This window comes from Camarhynchus parvulus, chromosome 1A (genome assembly GCF_901933205.1).
Source record: "Camarhynchus parvulus chromosome 1A, STF_HiC, whole genome shotgun sequence".
In the NCBI taxonomy this organism is placed as follows: domain Eukaryota; kingdom Metazoa; phylum Chordata; class Aves; order Passeriformes; family Thraupidae; genus Camarhynchus; species Camarhynchus parvulus.
The window spans coordinates 68,660,583-68,682,756 of NC_044586.1; the positions used below are offsets into that span (position 1 = coordinate 68,660,583).

Here is a 22,174-nt window from a genome sequence, read left to right on the forward strand (position 1 = left end):
AGAAGTTTGTGTACTTTTGACTGGTGCTAATTGATGGGCTGTGCCCTGGAGGGGCATAAATCTCTGCGAGTCAGATTTATGAGGACCCTTATGTTTGTTTGGCAGCGTGAGCCTTGTTCCAGGGATAAATGGAGCGAGCAGGGAGAGCTGACAGGCTGAAAAATGGGAGATCCTGTTTCTCCCCTGGAATCCTGCACTTCCAGAGCCATAAAACCTGAATTCCTGGTGTTTGGGACGAGCAGCTCAGAGCTGGGAGATGTGCAGGTGTTTCCTGAGGGAAGCAGCCCCAGGTATTTTTGTTCCCCTGTGCTGGAGGGATATCACATGTTTTTGTCAAGTGCCTGATTAAGTTTGACATTTGAAAATAGAACTTCACGCAGAAATAAGTACTGTACTTGTGAGTATTTAATTAAGATGTTTAGTTCCTGTCAAGGTTGGTAGTTTCTCTTTCCTGTTAAGGGCAATACGTCTGCAACTGCTGAAATTTCAGAAACCTGTACTTAACCTTTCCTCGTCATCCCATTTCCATAGAAATCTGATTAACAACTTTTAAAGTTCAGAAGCTGCCACTAAATGCAATTAAAGCCCTTGTGGAGTCTGTTATTAAGAGCTGGCATTTAATGAAGACTGAGGGCACATTACAGTTACCATCCACACTGGAGCAGGATGTCTTCAGCAATTAGCTGAAGGCATGGAATACACAATGTGTGCTGTAGTACCCAGCGCTGAACATGCCTGGTATTTAAGCAACATGCTGCCTTTTTTTTTTTTTTTTTCATTTTTTCCCCTCTCTTTGCTGGATTTTCTGTGGCAGTTTGAGCTGCAGAAGCTCAGCTCAGGTGGGTTCAGCACAGCCCTGGGTTTGCTGCGCATTAGAATTCTTCCCTGCGAGGTGGATGGCACTAAACACAGGTGGAGGAAGCTCCTTTCTTTGTGATTTAAAAATGTTTAGCTTTACTTCACTTGGGAGTATCCATTTCTAGCTGTATTCTTCCCCACCTCCAAATTGTGCAGAGCCACTGGAGCTTGGCTAAATTGTAATTGCAGAGCAGAAATCTGTACTCAATTACTTGTTCAGCTCTTTCCACTCCTCCTTGACCTTTGTGTGCTGCATGAGCAAAAGGAAGTCCAGTCAAACTGAGAGGGGCATGGAATCCTTCAGGGAAATGCTTTATTTTGTGCCATCTACAAAGCAGGTGGTGATATCACCTTTTTGGTCAAATTCCTTGTTTTGGTGCGTTTTAGGCTGCGTTTGGCTCGTAGCTGGACCAGATTTATTTCACCAAGTTATCACTCATATCAGAAGGATGGGCTAAAGAGATGCATGGACTGGAATTGTAGAATCATGGAATGGGTTGGGTTGGAAAGGACTTCAAAAATTATCTGGAATGGTTTGGGTTGGAAAGGACTTCAAAAATCATTATTCCAACCCCATTGCCATGGCAGGGACACCTTCCACCATCCCAGGCTGCTGCAAGCCCCAGTGTCCAGCCTGGCCTTGGACATTCCAGGGATCCATGGGCAGCCCCAGCTTCTCTGGGAATTCTATTCCAGCCCTTTCCCAATCCCCCAGCCAGGAATTTCTTCCTAATATCCCATCTAAATCGCCCCTCCTTTTGTGTAAATGTGTGTGCAGACATAATATGTAAAAACACACACAAAGTTATTTTTATTTGGTCATCACAATCGTAGCAATTACAAGCTACCACCCTGAAGCTGACTGGGCTCACTTGTCAAAAATTCCGAAAGGATTTATTTTTCTTTATTTGTTTTGTGTTTTGTTTGGGTGCCAAGAGGCTGATAGCAAAATGAGGAAGTGGCCTTGTTGCTGGGATGGTTTCTGCCGCTGTAATCTGTGTTTGCAGAACAGCTGAGGTGCCTGGAGAAAAAGAAACGCTGTCCAATTGTTTTATGACCCAGTTAGTCAAATTGACTGTTGGTAGCTGAAATAAATTTGTCACCAGTATTTGTTTCTCTTTTATTAAAATATATAAATAAACCAGCAGAAATACAGGGAAGGATGGGAGGAAAAGGGACAGCTGAGATCTTGTTCCCATTTATAGAGACCAGGTTGGGTGAGGTATGGAGCAGCCTGGGACAGTGGGCAGTGTCCCTGCCATGGCAGGGAAGTGGAATGGGATGAGCTTTAAGGTCCCTTCCCACCCAAAACCATTCCATGATCCAATACAGCACAGAAAATTCAAAAACAATTCAAACTGCAGCAGAAAATTGAAATCCCTTCTCATTTTTCACCACTATTAACTCATGGGTTCATATGAAAATCCTGGCAGCTCTTGGCCTCCAAAAGCAGCCTCAGGTTTCCCTTTCTCCCTGCCCTGAGACATCCCTGGTGCTCCCAGGAATCTCCATGGGTTCCCCGGGTCTGGGCAGCCCCAGCTCCCCCCTTGTTCTGCTCTCATCATCCTCATGGAGCATTTGAAGCAATCTCACATTTCACTGCTAGAAGTTGTGCTCTGACCCCGTATTTATTAAAAACCACAGCAAGACAGAACCTGAAAATCCACTTTAAAGACAAGAAAACTCAGATATTAAAAATATCCACTTAAAAACACCCAAAATACCTCAGTTTAAATCTTAGATTGGGCATTTGTTACTGAGCCAGGGTCCCTTCTGCTGCTGTGGCAGTTTGGGTGAAAGTTGTGCTTCTCAAGTAATTTTGAGGTTTGTTCCTTCCCTTCCTCCCTCCTTGGAAGGAGATGAAAATTCCCAGGTGTGCAGTAATTCCCAATTAGCATTGATAATGAGGGGAGCACTGATAGCACTATCTGCAGAGTTTGGGAGGGATTTTTTAAATTTAAAAAAAAAAGGAATTCTTCTTGTACAGGAGTAGAATAGTGGGGTGCCTTTAAAGAATTACTTCTGGAAGGGATTTTATTGTTATGTTTCAGTTAAATGAATTGGAGGAGCAACAAGAAGATTAGATAAAGCAGGTTGAGCTGCATTACAGGTGTTCACAGCCCCTAAAAATTTTAAATTTTATTCCTTCAGACTTCCCTTCTTGCTTCCCCTTTGGTGTGTCTGCCAGCTGTGTGCTCAGCCCATGTTCTCCATGTGATAAAACTGACACAGGAAGCTCAGAGCTCTTCCAATTCAATTAACTCTTCCTCTCTTTCTTTTTTTTTTATTGAAATGCCACAATTCCTGCAGCATTTTAATTATCAAGACTTTTGATACAGCAAATTACTGGTAATTAGCTACAGACTGCTGCCTCACCGAGCTTTTCTTGCCTGGTTCTGGCACTTTGTGAACAGCTCTTCTGTCTCCAGAGCTTGTGTCTCAGTTTGGAAAGCCAGGTGTCTGCTGAGGAAGGCGGGAGCCTCCCTTGAAGTAAAGAAATGTAAAACTGAAAATGTAAAACTGAAAACGTAAAAATGAAAACGTAAAAATGAAAATGTAAACCCCCTCCCTCTGAATTGTTATAATTTTGAAATTAAGGGGCTCTCAGGTAAAGATATGGAAATAGGAGTAACAGTTCTTTATTAGGAAAATTAAAAATACAAATGCAATAGTAAAATAAAATAAACCAGAGTCAGAACAGACCTGATGCCCTCTGGGTCAGGGTGGTGACTGAAGCCACCATTGAATGGGACTTTTAATATTAAATTTCCAGGCTGCTCTTGTGCACCTTCCGTCTCTTTTCTCTGATTTCTTGGTTTGTCATGCCGGGGTTTGATTTGGTGTTACATCTGATGTGAGATCAAAGCTCTGCTTTTTGCAGCCATTTCCAGTGAACTGATTAATGCCCATTACCTTTAATATTCCCAAATTTTCCACACTCACCTTTACACAGTTATCCTGTAGATCAAGACTTCCTATGCTTTCTGTAGAAATTTTCTGCAGAAATTTTCTACAGAAAATTTCTACTTCTGTAGAAGTAGAAATTTCCCTCTGCTGACATTGAAATCCTCCCAGTACATTGATTATAATTTTGAAAATAGGAGTAAAAAGCACTAACAGGAGATGTGATTTTTTGTGTTCACTGTAAACATTATAATTATAAATTATAAATTATAAATTATAAATGGAAATCTCCAAACATTATAATTTATAACCAAACATTATCATTTATAACCAAACATTATCATTTATAACCATTCTCCAGGAATTTTCCATAGGAATGTGAGCCAGGTCCATTCAATCCAGAAAGGGATTGAAGCAACATTTAAAGAATTTAAATATAAAGAATTTAAATATAAAGAATTTAAAGAAAGAATTTAAATTTAATTAACATTTAAAGCCACATATAAAGAATCATGGAATGGTTTGGGTTGGAAAGGACCTTAAAATTCATCCAGTTCCAACCTCAGCATTATCCCAGGCTGCTCCAAGCCCCATCCAGCCTGGCCTTGGACATTCCAGGGATCCAGGGGCAACCTCAGCTTTTCTGGGAAAAACCCTTTTCATGTGCTATCATTGATTCACCTTCTAATTACTGCTGTTTTGAAAATGAAGATGGAACTGAAATTGAGAATTGAGACTGAAAATGAGAAGGTTTCCATCCAACAAAAGAAAAGGAGGCTGGAATAATCTGGTATTTCTCTTGGAATACAGAGGATAAAACCAGAAATTAAGATTTCTGGGAGCTTGTAAAATGCAGTGTCAGTGATTTTCTCATTTCTAGTTGAACATTGTCCTGCACCTGCCTGGATTTCTTTGTTGATTTTTGGTGTTTTGGCTTTTGTCACATCCTTGGTGGACATAAATCTTTATCTCTTTCTGTTTGTTTAAAGCTGAATTTGTCACCATCATAGGAACACTTTAACCAGGACCTTTTCATCTTCTGGAAATCCCTGTTGCTGGACATGAATTCTATTATTCCCCCTTAATTCTTTTTTAATAGACTCTTCTATCATCTGTTCTGTGATATTGCCCCTGATCAATATGAGGTGGAGAGGCCAGTAATTACCTGGGCTTCTCATTCACCCTTGAAAAATTCGTGGTGTGTTGGTTTTCCTTGGATTTTCTGGACCCTCCAAGTACGGGAAGGATGAGGAAAATCAGGGTTTGTGGGGTGGAGTTTGAAACTGGTTTGGTGATGGAGCAGAGTGTGCACCCTGCAGCCTCCATCGGAATTCAGGGGATGTGAGGGTGTGAAATACCAATTCAAGCTTTTAATTTATAGAATAGAATTTATTCAGAGCTCAGCCCTCCTGTCTAAAATCTCACAAAAGGTACAAAAAAAACTGAATTAATTTATCTGTCACCCTGGCCGGGTGTGTTTTACTGCCCATGCTTTGTTCAGGTCAATCTTGGGCATGATAAGGCATAAAAACCTATCCAGCTTATCCTGGGCCCAGCCAAGGAAGGAAAATGTGTGTTGGATTAGGTCCTTTTCTGATTCAGGGAGAAAAAAAGCCCTGAGAGGTGTTTCAAAAACTTTTATTCCATTTTCAGTCTCACGTGAAGGGTGAGACAATGCAGATGTTATCATTCACCCCATCACAATGAGAAAAAAATAATTGTGGAGTTGTAACTACCTTATATCTAAAATAAATTCATAATTACTGTTGCTATTACTGTTACCAACTATTTCCTAATTACATTATAATATATTATAGGTGTTAAATACATTATAAGCATTTCTTGGCCTATCAGCTTTAGCCACACCATGCTGTAAATGCCTTAAAGCCAATAATCTAAAATTACCCCTGGTGGGTCCCTCTCCAATGCATCTTTCACAGTTCTATTTCTCCAAAGCATCCAGTCTTATTTGCAAGGCCACCCTTTGGAACTTGTTTCCAGTCCCATTTCTCTCTCAGCAATGTCTGTCCCATTCCAGGGCATTTCTAAGTCAGCATTTCTCACCTCAAGTTTGCATGCAGATGTGAGCTTTCTGTCAGGCTTTGAGAATTCTCTACAAATCCATTTCCCACAAACGAGGGTGTGGAGCGTCCCAGGATCAGATTTGTCCTTGTGGCACTGTTGCAGAAGGACAGAGCAGAGCAAATGTCACCAGCTCAACGTGACAGACAGGCCACACACACCGCCCCGACCTCTCAGAATTTCCAAATTTAATTACACCTCCAAATCCATAAAAATTGCTTTTTTAATAAACCACTTGTTATTAATTTTCATTCCCAGCGAGCAGTTGGACGCAGGGCGCTTCGTTGCAGCTTTATTTGTTTGAGGCATGTAAACACAGCCCAAGGATGGCAGGACTCAGCCATGGGGCACAAACTCCAAATCCTTGTTCCAGATGAGCGGGATGCTGCAAACTCCACAGCCCCTCATAAATCTTGCTGTGCAGCCACGTGATTAATGTCTAACGAGGTTTTGGGTTGATGCCTCAGCAATTCCTAAGCAGGTGTTGTGGGATCAAATCAGGAAATCCCTTACTTGGCTGCTTCTGGAAAGTTCCTTTGGCTTACACAGGCAAGAATGGGCTGGTTTGGGTGGCTTTTAAGAGGATATTTTTAATATCTGAGTTTTCTTGCCTTTAAAGTGGATTTTCAGGTTCTGTCTTGCTGTGGTTTTTAATAAATACGGGGTCAGAGCACAACGTGTAGCAGTGAAATGTGAGATTGCTTCAAATGCTCCATGAGGATGATGAGAGCAGAACAAGGGGGGAGCTGGGGCTGCCCAGACCCGGGGAACCCATGGAGATTCTTGGGGAGCACCAGGGATGTCTCAGGGCAGGGAGAAGGGGAAACCTGAGGCTGCTTTTGGAGGCCAAGAGCTGTCAGGATTTTCGTATGAACCCATGAGTTAATAGTGGTGAAAAATGAGAAGGGATTTCAATTTTCTGCTGCAGTTTGAATTGTTTTTGAATTTTCTGTGCTGTGTTGGATCATGGAATGGTTTTGGGTGGGAAGGGACCTTAAAGCTCATCCCATTCCACTTCCCTGCCATGGCAGGGACACTGCCCACTGTCCCAGGCTGCTCCAGTCCTTCCTTGGACATTCCAGGGGCTCTCCTGGAGCCCCTGCAGGCCCTGCAATGTGCTGGAAGCTCTCCCTGGAGCCTTCCCTGCTCCAGGGGAACATTCCCAGCTCTCCCAGCCTGACATTGGATCCATCTCCTCTCCAAGACATTCATGGACCCAGGGGCTTCACCTGGAATCTCAGCAAACCATGAAGGGTCTCCCTTCCCTTTCTCCTCTCTTTTCTCTCCCCATTTCTCCATAAAAATCCCTCGGGATGGATTGTGAGTGTCCCAAATCCCAGAATCCCAGAGCAGTTTGGGTGGGAAGGGACCTCCAAGCTCATTCCAGGGACACCTCCCCTATCCCAGGGTGCTCCAATCCTTCCTTGGGCATTGCCAGGGATGCAGGGGCAGCCCCAGCTGCTCTGGCAATCCCAGCCCAGCCAGGAATTCCTCATTGCCAAGATGCCATCCATGCCTGCCCTCTGGCAGTGGGAGCCATTCCCTGGGTGCTGTCCCTGCAGGCCTTGGCCCCAGTCCCTCTGCAGCTCTCCTGGAGCCCCTGCAGGCCCTGAGGTTCCCTGAATCCTCCCTGGAGATCTCTCCTGTCCCCTTGGCTGTGTCCTGTCACTGCCCAGCCACATTTCCAGTTAATTCCTTTGTCCCAAAGAATTTGTGGAACTGATGAATTCAGGGCACTGGAGAAGAAAGAGCTTTGGTCTGCCTGGCCCAGTTTCTGCTACACTTGAAATTTCTAAGGGAAAAATGAACTCCCAATTCCTGTCTCCCTGCTTTCATCTTCTCAGAGGTGCCCACATCCCTGCAGTGCCCAAGGCCAGGCTGGACACTGGGGCTGGAGCACTCTGGGACAGTGGGAGGTGTCCCTGCCATGGCAGGGGGGGCACTGCATGGGCTTTAAGGTCCCTTCAGTCCAAACCATTCTGGAATCTGATGAATTTTGAGCATAATTATCAAAATCAACTTTTACAGCTCCTAACTTTTTATAGCTTTGTGTAGTAAATAATTTCATCAAGTAAATTTACAATAAATTAACATTTTTTCTCTCATTTTTCCCAGTTTTTTTGGCATTTCCGAATATCTTAGAGCAAACTCATATCCCAGTTCTCTGTTTCACCTTTTACCCACAGGGATAATTCGTTCTGCTCCCAGCCCAAACCTCTCTCTCTTGGTTTATTGTAATCCCGGATTTCACACTTAATATTCCCCAATCCTGGATACAAAGTGACACCAGAATCATCATAAGTAGGTTTCATCCATAATGGAAGAACAAATTGCTTAATTTTTTTCCTTTTTTTTCCCCCAACTTGATTAAGTTTGAGGGTTTAATTAGATTTTCGTGGCGATTTTCGGGTTGTTAATTTAAGTGGAGAAGATGAAATGCAAATAGGTGAATACAAACGGCTTTGCTAAATTAGTGTCAAAAATTAGCACAGTGATTATTTTTACCAATAAACACAAATTTTCAAAGCCTGTGCTCAGGTAAAGTTTTAATTGAGATGGTTTAGGAATCAGATTTTCTCTGTGTGTTTGTATTATTATTTTTTTTCCTGAGCCATCCCAAATTGTTTCTAATTAGGGGCACGATTCCATTTGCCTGGATATTTATTCCTGTGTAATTTGTTTCAACTTAGGCAGCACAGGAGTGATGAATTCTTTTCATTACCTCCAGCTCTCTTTGATGGGCTTTGACTGGCTAATTATTCACATGGAACACATTCCCAACAGCCTGTGAGTAGGTAAAAACTCCTGAAAATAAACAGACTTTTGAAATACACTGACGAAAGTTCATTTTCGAGGGCTTTCGTTTCATCTTCAGGCGCAGTGAAATTAAAATGGAATCACTTGGAGTCTGGTTTTACTTCTGCACCTTGAATAATATCAAATATTGGGCTGCAGGGGTTTCACAGGAGGGAAGGTGTCACAAAGGGAGTCCCCAGCCCTTCACTGAGTGATTGGGGGTTGGAAAATCAAACCTAAACTCCACTGGCAGTGTGGGAATTCATATTTTCAGTGATGAAAGAAGCATGTTTGGGTTGGGAGCTATTACAGGACAATTTTTGCAGCTTTCCAGGGTATTTTCCATCACGTGGGACCCCCAGCACACACATGGATGTTTCCTGTTTCTCCATATAAATATGTTGGAAGTATTTAAGCACATAATTACATTTATAAGCCAAGGTATTTTAGATAAATACATTTATAAGCCAAGGTATTTTGACTGCACTGCTCACTATTGCAACCCTTTGTTTTTAAGAGCATTAATTATATTTATTATCAGTGTATCAAACTCACCCACCCTCTTCCCATGGTTCCCATGGATGGAATCACTTTTGGGAATTTTTGCAGGTTCCTTTTGGGACTTGCAGCAGATTGAGTTGGTCAAAAACCCCATCCCTGAAGTTTCCAAGGCCAGGCTGGACAGGACTTGGAACATGGTCATGGCAAGGGGTGGGACTGGCTGATCTTGAAGATCATTCCCAACCCAAACCATTCTTAGGAATATCAAATAAAATTTTACCAAATTAGAGCCAGTCCTCGGGATATATATATATTTTTTTAAAATAAAGCCACATTTCTGTCAATTAGAATTTTTGTGAGTTTTGGTCATTTTCCTACAGAGAGCCTTAAAATTCCAGCGACACACTGAGGCTGTTCTAGCCCAGCTGCTGAGCTCTGTTCTGTAGGCACAGAGTTTGTGGTGATTGGGAGTGGGGCTGTGGCCCAGCCTCATCCCTAGTTGGCTCCAGCTGTGAGAAGCAGGTGAGCAGCATTGAAGGTGATGAGCCATGGGGTGCCCAGGTGTGCCGAGCAACCACAGAGGGCACACAGGTGCACTGCATGAACATGAGGGGATAAAAGGTTGGGCTAAAGAACAAGAAGGGCTGATGCTGCAGCCTTCTGAAGTGGTTTGGTGTTACTGTGTATGGGGTGAAGCTTTCTGATATTGTGTGGTGACACTCTGGGTATGGTGTCTGTCTCAACTGTGACACTAATGCAGTACAGGATTTGAAAAATAGAAAAGCTAAAAATCTAAGGCATCACCAGAACGTGCTCCAACCTCATCATGGAATGGTCGTGTGGGAAGCTGTAGGTACAGAGATAATGGGGAGTGGGGCTGTGGCCCTATTGGCCCAGCTGTGAAGCAGGTGGAGTACATGGTGCAGGTGTGCTGAGCAACACAGAAAAACCCGGGGCTCACAGGTGCACTGCATGAACTTGAGGGGATAAAAGGTTGGGCTAAAGAACAAGAAGGGCTGATGCTGCAGCCTTCTGAAGTGGTTTGGTGTTACTGTGTATGGGGTGAAGCTTTCTGATATTGTGTGGTGACACTCTGGGTATGGTGGCTGTCTCGGCTGTGATGATGGAAGGTGTAGGCACAGAGTTTGTGGTGATTGGGAGCAGAGTTGCCCCAGCCTCATCAATAATTGCTGGTGGGCTCAGCGGTGAGCAGCATTAAAGGTGATGAGCCATGGGGTGCCCAGGTGCACTGACCAACCACCAAAGGGAACAGAGGGCTCACAGGTGCACTGCATGAACTTGAGGGGATAAAAGGCTGGGCTGAAGAACAAGAAGGGCAGATACTGCAGCCTTCTGTCACAGTATGATGTTACTCTGTGTGTGGGACTGTTTCAAGCCTTCTGAAGCTGCCTGGTGGTGCCGTGTGTGTGGTGCCCTGTGGGCTGCAGCCTTGCTGAGCTCTGTCCCTCCCCCAGATGCTGCTGACCGAGTACCTGGACATGAAGAACACGCGCACGGCCTCGGAGCCCTCGGCCCAGCTCAGCTACGCCAGCTCCGGCCGCGAGTTCGCCGCCTTCTTCGCCAAGAAGAAACCCCAGAGGCCCAAGAACCCTCTCTTTAAGTAAGTGCTGGGGTTTTGAAAGCTGTGCTAAGCTGTCTTTGGTCCCTGGAGTGCTGCTGGTAATGGCAGTTTCACAGTGTGAGAGGTGTGGAAGTTCCTGGATGGGGATTTAATGCCCGGAGCTGAAGATCTGTTACGGATTCAGAGCTGGGTTTTAGAGCTGAGCTCTTCCCAGGGCTCTTTCAGGGCTGGGAATCCCATTACAGGAGCTGCTGCAGAGCATGGAGTGATCCATTCTGCCTCTCTTTGTCCATGGTAAATTCAGGAGCTGTTAGAGGCAGCGATAAAGGGCACTGGACAAAGGGAATTAAGATAACTGTGTAATTACTGCATAGACTAAGCACTTAATCCTGTCACTAACTCCTTTAATTCAGCGGTCAGGCTGCAAAGAATTAAGTGGTTGGGAGGAGAGTGGAAGGGAGAGGAGGGTGAAAGAAGCTGGGTGGCCAAGGGAAGGATTTGGGAGAGCAAATTTGTGCAGCTGTAAGGAGTGAGGAGTTGCTGAGCAGCGCCGGTGGGAGAGGAGATTCACACCTGGATTTGGGGGAGCTGTGCTGGGATTTTCTTCTCTTCCACCACCTGCCTGTGCTGGCCATCCTCTTGGGCCTCTTGAGGATTTTGGAGAGGACCTAAAAGTGCTGCTTTGTGCTCCCAGTAGATGTCCTTTCACAGTACCTGAGATCCCAATAAGAAATCCAGGTCTGCAGGACGAACTCTCCTAAAACCTTCTGTTATTAGAGGTTAAGTGTTGCCCTGTCAGCCCATGATTATTATCCCTCACCCTTTTTTTTAAACCCCCCCCCATGGCCATTTTGGGCTGAGAGTTCCACTTGGAATTTACTCTGACCTGCAGATGGATATTGGAGCTCATCCCATGTCTGTCCCTGGGTGCACAAGGACCCAAGTGTGGGGTTTGAGGACTAAGTTTGGGATTAAAGCTGGAGGCATGAGGATGCTCTGGCTCACCTGGAGCAGGCTGAGGCTGGGCAGAGTTTGTCAGCAGAGAGGAGGTGGCTGTAATTGTTCAAGGGAAGGTGAATCACCTCATGGGAGCAGCATCTCTCCCCACTCCTGGTGCTGTCACCGAGTGATGCCATCCCTGCAGTGACAGCAGCACTTACTGGGATCTCTCATTTGGTTATCTGTCAGCTGTCACCAGGTCTATGGAAATCTCCCTTGAAATGGAATTTCTCAGCCCGCTGAGGTTTGTACGTGTTTGATGGAGTGTTATTCTTGTCTCCCCTCCCATCTTCAGTGCTTTCTGTGCCAGGCTCCTTTCCATTAGCTCTGTCCAAATCTCTCCTCTTGTCACCACAAAATCTGCATTTCATTCCTCAGCAGTCTCTTGGGGCAGGGCTCCACCTCGTGTTTTGCTCACTGGGGGATGCAGGTGTTGGTGCTGTGTCCTGTGGTAGCTGTGAGTTCATTTAATGAATATTAAATACTGAGCTAATTTAATTAATATTAAATATTTCTGCTAGTTATGTCCTCAAGGAATAGAGGGAAGTTGTGTCCTGCTCTCTGGAAATCAGGAGCTGGTATTTAGAAGAAACTCAGAATCCTTATTTCCTTTTAAAATGGGTATAATAAAAAATATTTATTTAGTTGCAATGTTGTCTTGAAAAAGAAAGCTTCAGATGAAGGGGAATTTGGATAATTTATGCCATGATAAACTTTTTTTTTTTTTTTTTTTCTTTTTTCTCTTCCCAAAAGTAACCAAGGGCATGCTCAGGTTGCCAGCTCAGTTTTCCAAGATGGAAATCAGGAAATAAGACAGGAGTGAATTGTACAGGCAAGAGTTGAACACCCAATAAATCAGTCCCAGGCTTGGCTGTAATTCTGTGTAATTCTAAGGAAAATAAAAATGTTTTGAAAGCACTGTGGGAGGATCAGCATTGGGAAGGGAGTTACAAGGAGCTGAGTGGGAACAGGAATGTGGGGAAGGGCAGCTGGAGGAGGTGGCAGAGGAAGGGAAATAGGGGAGAAAAACTGGATGGTTGTGGAAAAGAAAGGAAATAGGGAAGGAAAAAGTGGATGGTTGTGGAAAGAAATAGGGAAGGAAAAACTGGAGGGTGGCTGTGGAAAAGAAGGGAAAGAAATAGGGAAGGAAAAACTGGAGGGTGGCTGTGGAAAAGAAGGGGAAGAAATAGGGAAGGAAAAAGTGGAGGGTGGCTGTGGAAAAGAAGGGAAAGAAAACCTGGAGAATGCTCGTGGAAAAGAGGGGGAGAAAAACCTGGAGAATGCTCGTGGAAAAGAGGGGGAGAAAAACCTGGAGAATGCTCGTGGAAAAGAAGGGGAGAAAAACCTGGAGAATGCTCGTGGAAAAGAAGGGATGAGATCTGGGTTTGGTGCCTGGAAAGGCCTGTGGGATAATGCTGCTCTTGTCTCACTGAGGACAGAAAGGAGCACGTGGGGAACGCAGAGCCAAGAATTTACAGCTCTTTTAATTAAAATCAGAAGGGTTTGTTGTATTTTGATAAATCATTATTCATTCAGTTGCAATAACAGCAACACTCAGAGTCCAAATTAAAGCAGAAAAGCCTCATTAATAGTAATAATCCTAACACTGGTGCCCAGGAAAGCTGTGAAATGCTTTCCCCTGTCCCTGGTGTGGTGCTCATGTTCCCATTGTCCCTCTGAGGCTGATTCCACCTTCCTGAGCTGTGGGACTGGGGAGGGAATGAGGAGTGTTACAGAAAATCCTCAACATCTCCAGGTCTTCTTGTGACAGAAGTTTCCTTTCCAAGTCTGGTGTCTGATGCCTCAGGGTTTAGGTTTTATATTTTTCACATTCTGTGCTGCTTTAGTGTATGGGTCTGAGCTTCATATTATGGGATGGTGAGCTCTGTGCATAGAGCAGGGAGACAAACCAATTCCTGCTCCAGCTGGGCACCAAGGACAAATGACCCAAATCTCAGCCCAGGAGCACAAACACCGTGGGCTGGAGAGAGAAAAACAAGCAGGGTGGGACTGCAGGGGCTAAAGCTGGAATGGGACAATGAACTGCAAGGTGCAAATGGAGCAGAACTGATCCCAGGGAGAGACCCCGGGAGCGCCTCGTGCATTTTGGGGCCATTTTGGTTCATCTTGGGTGCAGCCCTGGCTGGGCTCTTGTGATGCCCAAGGTGCATCCATGGAGGAGATCCTTTCATAAATCCCTGCTTCATTCTGGAACTCTGCCCAGCCTCTGTCCTAGCTCAGATTCACAAGGCATTATGTCCACTGGGGCTGTTTGAAGGTGCTCTGTCCCCACCACGAGCTCCTTCTCCCTGGTCCCCAGAGCCCATCCAGGACCGCCCAGGAAATGGAATTTTTGCTTCTTTTTTCTGCTAAGGTTGGGATTAAATGTGTGAGACAGTATTTCTTGTTGCACTCAGATGTTTATTAGTTGTTACCTATATTGCAGTCTCACAAGCTGTGAGTTTTGTAGCCCTTAATTTTAATAAGCTAAATATGAACATGTATCTCTCTCTTTCTACGAGGTTTTTTAAGGATAAGCTGTCTAATTAAGAAATGCCACTTAGATTATTTTTACTTTTAACCCAGTAACTAACTACTTGTGGCTTGTAATACAGACTTTTTTATCTAATTACACAAAACCACCCAAATGGAGACTTTTTTTATCCAATTACACAAAACCACCAAAACTCATGAAGAAGGCGAAGAAGACCAGACCAGCTTCTGCCCTGAAATTTCTATCTTGTTTTATGTATATTACTATATCCTAAAACCTTAAACTCTGAGTTTTCCACCCTGTGATATCACATGCTTCTATTTAAGCTATGCACTTATAATCTTAGTTTTATTATTCATTTTTGGAAGGTTTTCTACAACCTCAGGTCAATGCAGTGTTCTCTTGGGAGTCAGTGCCTGAAAGTACAGAAATTGTAAAATATTCAGCAATCAGGGTTCCAACACCCAGCACCCAGGATTTTTTTGTTGTTGTTGTTTGTTTCTGTTTAGTTTTGTTTTTTGGGGTTTTTTTGTGGGTTTTTTTGGGGGTTTTTTTTTTTTTTTGGGTTTTTTGGGGGTTTTTTTGGGGTTTTTTTTTGGGTTTTTTTTGGGGTTTTTTGGGGGTTTTTTTGGGGTTTTTTTTTTGGGGTTTTTTTGGGGGTTTTTGGGGGTTTTGGTTGGGTTTTTGGGGTTTTTGGTTGGTTTTTTTTGGGGTTTTTGTTTGTTTTTTTTGGGGGGTTTTTGGGGGGTTTTTTTGGGGGGGTTTTTGGTTTTTTGGGGTTTTTGGGGGTTTTTGGGGGTTTTTTGGGGGTTTTTGGGGGTTTTTGGGGGTTTTTGGGGGTTTTTTGGGGGTTTTTTGGGTGGGGGTTTTTGGGGTTTTTGGGGGGGTTTTTTTTGGGGGTGTTTTTTGGGGGGGTTTTTTTGGGGGTGTTTTTTGGGGGGGTTTTTTGGGGTTTTTTTTTGGGGGTGTTTTTGGGGGTGTTTTTTTGGGGGTTTTTGGGGGTTTTTGGGGGTTTTTGGGGGTTTTGGGGGGTTTTGGGGGGTTTTGGGGGTTTTGGGGGGTTTTGGTTTTTTTTTGGGGTTTTTGGTTTGGTTTTTGGGGGTTTTGGTTTTGGTTTTTGGGGGTTTTGGGGGTTTTGGGGGGGGTTTTTGGGTTTTGGGGGTTTTTTGGGGGTTTTTGGGGGTTTTGGGGGTTTGTGGGTTGTTTTGGGGTTTTTGGGGTTTTGGGGGTTTTGGGGTTTTTTTTTTGGGGGGTTTTGGGGGTTTTGGGGTTTTTTGGGGTTTTTGGGGGGTTTTTGGGGTTTTTGGGGGGGGGGTTTTGTTTTTGGGTTTTTTTGGGTTTTTTTGGGGTTTTTGGGGGTTTTGGGGGTTTTGGGGGGTTTTTGGGGTTTTGGGGGTTTTGGGGGTTTTTGGGGGGTTTTGGGTTTTTTGGGGGTTTTTTTGGTTGGGTTTTTTGGTGGGGTTTTTGGTTGGGTTTTTGGTTGGGGTTGGTTTTTGGGGTTTTGGTGGTTGGGTTTTTTGTTTGGGGTTTTTTTTTGGTTGGGGTTTTTGGTTGGGGTTTTTTTGGTTGGGGTTTTTTTGGTTGGGGTTTTTTTGGGGGTTTTTGGGGGGTTTTTTTGGTTTTTTGGGAAGTGCCTACCTGGAGCAAAATCCCTCGGCCATGGGGGTGTTCCCAGCACTCAGGTCAGGCACAAAGCTTTGGCCATGGGACACTTGTGGTCATGGGGACATTGAGCTGTCCTCAGTCACTGAGCTGTCAGACCAGGGCCCAGTTTGGGGCCCTTTACTGTAACTGCCAAAAATCCTCTTGATGGGGCAGAAATGGTTGGAAAATACTTGGATTGGTCCTTATGGATTATTAGAGCCATGCAATAAATAATAATTGATCAGTCCCTAATTTCCAGGAGAACATTTTTATGTTATTAAGAACTGAAGGGTGCTTATATTTTACATTTTTTATTTTAAAAATATATATTTTATATTTTAATTTTATAAATAATACATTTTATATTTTCATATTTATTTATATTTAATTTATATTTATAATAATATTTTTATATTTATATTAATATTATAAATAATACATTTTCTATTTCAATTTTATATATTATTAAGAGCTGAAGGGTGCTTATATTTTACATTTTATATTTTAATAATATACATTTTATATACTAATTTTATAAATAATACATTTGTAATTTTATATTTATTTATATTTTATTTATATTAATATGAATTTTATATTTATATTAATTTTGTAAATAATACATTTTATATTTTAATTTTATATATTATTAAGAGCTGAAGGGTGCTTATATTTTACATTTTATATTTTAATAATATACATTTTATATCTCAATTTTATAAACAGTACAATTTATATTTTATATTTATTTATATTTAATCTATATTAATATTAATATTTTATTTATATTAATTTTATAAATAATACATTTTATATTTTAATTTTATATATTATGAAGAGCTGAAGGGTGCTTATATTTTACATTTTATATTTTAATAATATACATTTTATATCTCAATTTTATAAATACAATTTATATTTTTATATTTATTTATATGTCATTTACATTAATATTAATATTTTATTTATATTAATTTTGTAAATAATACATTTTCTATTTTAATTTTATATATTATGAAGAGCTGAAGGGTGCTTATATTTTACATTTTATATTTTAATAATATACATTTTATATCTCAATTTTATAAATACAATTTATATTTTTATATTTATTTATACTTCATTTATATTAATATTAATATTTTATTTATATTAATTTTGTAAATAATACATTTTCTATTTTAATTTTATATATTATTAAGAGCTGAAGGGTGCTTCCAATGCCTGAAACTGACTGAATTCCTTTGAATTCCAGGTTTGAATCCTCATCCCATGCCATCAGCATGAGTGCCTACCTGAGGGAGCAGAGGAGGGAGCTGTACAGCAGGAGTGGGGAGCTGCAAGGTGAGCAAAGGGATCCTTGGGAATTGGAAAATTCCCTCCTGCACGAGCTGGAATATCCTGCCCAGCCTCTGGCAGGTATTGATCTCTGCCCTGAATCTCTCCAGGATTTAAGCTCTTGTTTGTTATGAGGTTGTGAAAGGTTTCTCTGTATTCTCTCAGCATTTTCAGCTGGAGGACAAGGTCTTAAAAAATATTCCTAAAACAAAAGGTGAAATACAAACAACCTCACCTTGAGCACTGGGTTTGGGTGTTGGAGCTACTTGGGATATTTAGCTGCAATTTATTTCTTTACTGTGATACTTATCCTTCATTGCTTTGGGAGCTGAGCTCAGGCAGCTCAAATTTGAAGCTGGATGGGTTAAAGTGACCAATTCTTTGTGTTTTATACACTTGAGGAGCTTCACAGGGTTTGCAGATGGTGAACTTGGGCAGTTGGGCTGATTTGCTGGTTTATATTGCCCGTGGCAGGTGCTGTGTGTGCCCAGGGAAGTGTTCCCTGCTCTTGCATGGCATCGTTTCCCTTGTTTTTCCTGGATGATCCAGTGGTTGGGCTTGGCAGCAGAATCCAGGGAATATCCTAAGACAAATTCTTTGGTATCATCTATTCCAGTTTCTTCCTGGGCTAATCATGATGAGAAAAATAATTTCTGTTCTTCAAACATTACAGCGATGACCAAGGGAAGAATTTCTCCTGGAACCCTTGTCCATGATAATTTTCAGCTGGCTGTTAATTGAGAATGTTTTATAATTTGCTAGGCAATTTTTGGATGCCTTTTTGTTCCCTTCCTCTTTTCATGACCTGTCCTAAGCAACAACTTAAACCCTCAAGGGTGTGAAAAAAAGCCTTGAGAGGCAGAGATTGCTCTTGGGACAGCTTGATTCCCTTGGGTGACTGCAGAGGTGTGTGGGTATTAATTGTTGTGGGGTTGTGGAGGTCCCAGGACGAGGTGAGAGATGAGAAATGACTCCCAAGTTCTCAGAAGGCTGATTTATTATTTTATGATATTATATTAAAAGAAAATTATATATTAAAACTGTACTAAAGAAAGAGAAAGGAGACATCAGAAGTCTAGAAAAGAATGAATAATAAAAACCTGTGACAGACCAGAGTGTCCTGACACAGCTGGCCTGGGATTGGTCATTAATTAAAAACAATTCACATGCTGGGTAAACAATTCTCCAAATCACATTCCAAAGGAGCAAAACATGGAGAAGCTGAAGCTTCTCATCTTCCCAGGAGAAGAAATCCTGGCAAAGGGATTTTTCATAAAAGATGACAGTGACAGAGGTGATCTCAGCACTGATGATCAGGGGTGTAATGGCTCTGTGGTGAATTCTGAGATCCTTTTGGGTGGACTGAGAAGGAAGAACCTGGGGGTGACTGTGGTTGTGTTTGCAGGGATCCCAGGATGAGGGAAGAGATGAGAAGCTTGACTCCATGTTTCAGAAGGCTGATTTGTTACTTTATTACATATATTATATTAAAAGAAAATTATATATTAAAACTATTCTAAAAGAATAGAAGAAAGGATTTCATCAGAAGGCTAGAAAAGAAATGAAAGGAATGATAATAAAATCTTGTGACTGACCAGAGAGTCCGAGCCAGCTGGGCTGTGATTGGCCATTAATTAAAAACAACCACATGAGACCAATCGCAGATGCACCTGTTGCCTTCCACAGCAGCAGATAATTATTGCTCATATTTCATTTCTAAGGCCTCTCAGCTTCTCAGGAGAAAAAAATCCTAAGGAAAGGATTTTTCATAAAATACCATGGTGACAGCTGCCCATCCCCTGACCCCACAGCCTGTGGGGATGAGGGGATGGGGAGGTACCTGCCAGCTAACCTGGGATCTCACCTTTCACACACCTGGCAGCTGTGGAGCTCACAGCTCTCTGCCTTTCAGGATTCAGGTTCTCACCCTCAAAAGTGTCACACGGCCAGGGCTGGCTGGGAGATGTCCCCAGCTCAGGGGGATGAGGTTATTGTCCCATCCCATTACCAGGTTTGATTTCAGGAGGATTTCAGTTCCTTCTCCTTAGTTATGAGCTCCCTGTTACAAACTGTGTGGGACAAACATGGGCTCAAAGCCAAGAATTTTGCAGCCATTGAGCATTTTGAGCTTTTTGGGGCCATTGGGGAGCCTGCAGGACTTGCTCCAGAATTTCCCGTCCCATTGGGATGAGTCCTGTTGCCTTCTGCCATTCCCAATTGTCCAGGTGGCTTTAAAAGCAAGCAGAGAACAGAACTGACCTTCTCCATATCCATGTCCTCCTCCAGGTGCCCCGTGGCTGAGATTTGGGGATTTTTGTGGTTATTGCTGTTACACTGAGAGTTTTAAGGAGCTCCTGTCCTGGGTTTGGAGCTCCTTTAGAACCAGATTTGATGGAAGAATGATTCCGTAGGGATACAAGACAAATGTTGAGGCAGCATTTGGGGTGAGCAGGACACTGGGAGCGTTTCCAGGAGAGGAGGATGCAGCAGAGCTGCTCAGGGAGCCTGGCCGGGCAAGAACAAAGCCCAGGAGCTGACAAAGAAGTAAAGGACAAAAGAGGAATTAATGTGGAGAGGGCCAAGGTCCTGCTGCCCTTTGCAGCTCAATTGGAAGAGCCTGGACATGATGCAATAGGTGACAAAAAGTCGGTGTGGGGAGGCAGTGGGGACAATAGATGAGATGACTTTGCTGAGATTCTTTGCAGTTGAACCATCAAGAGAAGTTTCCCTTTGAACTTCATGTTAAAAATGCAGTAACCTCTGTCTCTATTATGAGCTGCTGTTCCCTTTTAGGTTGCTCATTAATCTTCCTGAATCCCAGACCACAGCAAGATCTGCATTTGGATTTTTTTAATATATATATATTTATTTTTTTTTTATCCCTTTTAAAGAGAAATACAATTTAATTGTTCAATCAGGTTGGTGGAAAGCAGGCATGTGACACTCTGTCTTCTGTGAACACTGCACAGTTTCTGTTCCCAACAGCCTTATCCACAGGGATGATTTTTCAGTGGCAGCAGGGGGAGGGTGACTTGTTAGGGAATCTTTTTTCCTGAAACGATCTTCAAAGAAACATATGCATGAAAAGAAAGGAATTTATAAAAGTTTAGCTCACGCTAACTTTTCCACGTAAGAATTTAATTTAAATAGCCTTAAAAATGTGTGAAGATCAGAGTGATGCTTTGTCATTAACCCCTTTGATTTGGACTGAAATAGTGCAGAGCATGAGGCTCACATTATCCCTCAGTGGGAGAAAGGGACCTGCTGCAAGTGGTTTAGAGCTGGAATTCTTCTGTTTCCTTCCACTGAAATGGCAGGAGAAAGACTTTGGCCATGTGTTTTCCCTTTGAAGTTGGCCACACAAGTTCTCTGACAACTGTCATTAAAAAATAAAGGTGGGGCCAAGTACAGAAGTGAAGTATTTCCTTCTGGATTGGTACAGTCTGGGGAGAGCTGGGAATGTTCCCCTGGAGAGGGAAGGCTCCAGGGAGAGCTTCCAGCACATTGCAGGGCCTGCAGGGGCTCCAGGAGAGCTGCAGAGGGACTGGGGCCAAGGCCTGCAGGGACAGCACCCAGGGAATGGCTCCCACTGCCAGAGGGCAGGCATGGATGGCATCTTGGCAATGAGGAATTCCTGGCTGGGCTGGGATTGCCAGAGCAGCTGGGGCTGCCCCTGCATCCCTGCAATGGCCCAAGGCCAGGCTGGGCACTGGGGCTGGAGCAGCCTGGGTCACTGGGAGGTGTCCCTGCCATGGATGGGGTGGCACTGGGTGATTTTAATCCCAACCCAAACCAGTCTGGGATTTTAGGAAGCTTTCAGGTTGCTCACCTCTGGGAAATGATGACAAATGTGGCAGTAAAACAAAGCTCTGGTATAATAACACAGTAAATTATAGTGGATAATTTTTAGAATTAAAAAATCCACTGATTTTTTTTTTCTTGCTGGCTGGGTGATAAATGGAAAGCCTTGAGTACCCCTCTGACACAAATCTAAATTTCGGAAGTGGATTTGTGTTCCTCCCCGCTCTGCTGCTCATCCACTTTCCACCCAAGCCTGAAAAATTCCTTACCATAAGGTTTTAACCAATTAAAAAAAAAAAAAAGGGGAAGCTCTGCTAATTAAGATTAGCAGCAGAGGCAGAGAGGATGTGCTATGACAGGGGCACCATGTAAGGCCAGGTCCAGGGAAAATGCAGTTATTTGTAGGTGCCTTGTTCCATTTGGATTCACCCAGGGGCTGCTGCAGGGAGCCAGCTGTGCTCGGCAGTGACAGAAACCAAAGCTGACATTTGGGATAATGAAAATTCGGTTCAGCACCTCTGCGAGATGGGGATGATAATGTGTTGTCAGTCAGAGGTGCTGGGGAGGGGGAGAGGGAGCAGGATTCATGTCTGGTTAAAGGAGACGTGGTGACAAAGTGGCCTGTGCTGGTTAAAAAATATTCCTGAAGGAAGGACGGGGAATAAACCAGCGGAAAAATCATGTGATGATGTGATATCCTGGATTTCCTGCCACGCCGCTGCTTTTGTCTCATGATGAGCGGGATCACAGCTGGCTTTGAGCATGGGGAGGGCAGGGATTTTCAGGGTTTTGCCAGCTCTGAAGCAATCAGCTGCCCCAGCCCCTGGAAATGCACTCCTGATTTCCTCGGCGTGTGTTGGTCCCGGTGTAGCGGATTAGACACACGGCCTCTTCAAAGGCTGCCCAATCAAGGAGGGGTTATTAAAACCAGCCTGCTTTATGACTGAGAATTAATTAGAGTAGCATTTTCATGCAAAACATCCAATTTTTTGATTAGCAATGGAGCAGGGTTGCAATTAACACTCTAGGAAGCTTAAATTTCCAGCGTTTTGATTCTCGGGAAATGAGATTATCAAACTGGGGTCAGGCCCTTGACAGCAAAAGGGGGATTATGTGTAAGAAAATCGTTTGTTTCTTGATTTTTTGTCAGAGATTGTTATTAAAGCCACAACAGT

At 43.1% G+C, this 22,174-nt stretch overlaps 1 protein-coding gene across 1 annotated transcript in view; it reads left to right on the plus strand.

Annotated features, from left to right (window-relative positions):
- Positions 1-22,174, plus strand: part of EXOC4 (exocyst complex component 4) — a 351,460-nt gene that overhangs the window by 90,190 nt on the left and 239,096 nt on the right. Inside the window, exons 8-9 of the mRNA XM_030959908.1 lie at positions 10,617-10,762; positions 17,116-17,204. Coding sequence (XP_030815768.1) covers positions 10,617-10,762; positions 17,116-17,204 — 235 coding nt within the window. The remainder of the gene's footprint in view (positions 1-10,616; positions 10,763-17,115; positions 17,205-22,174) is intronic.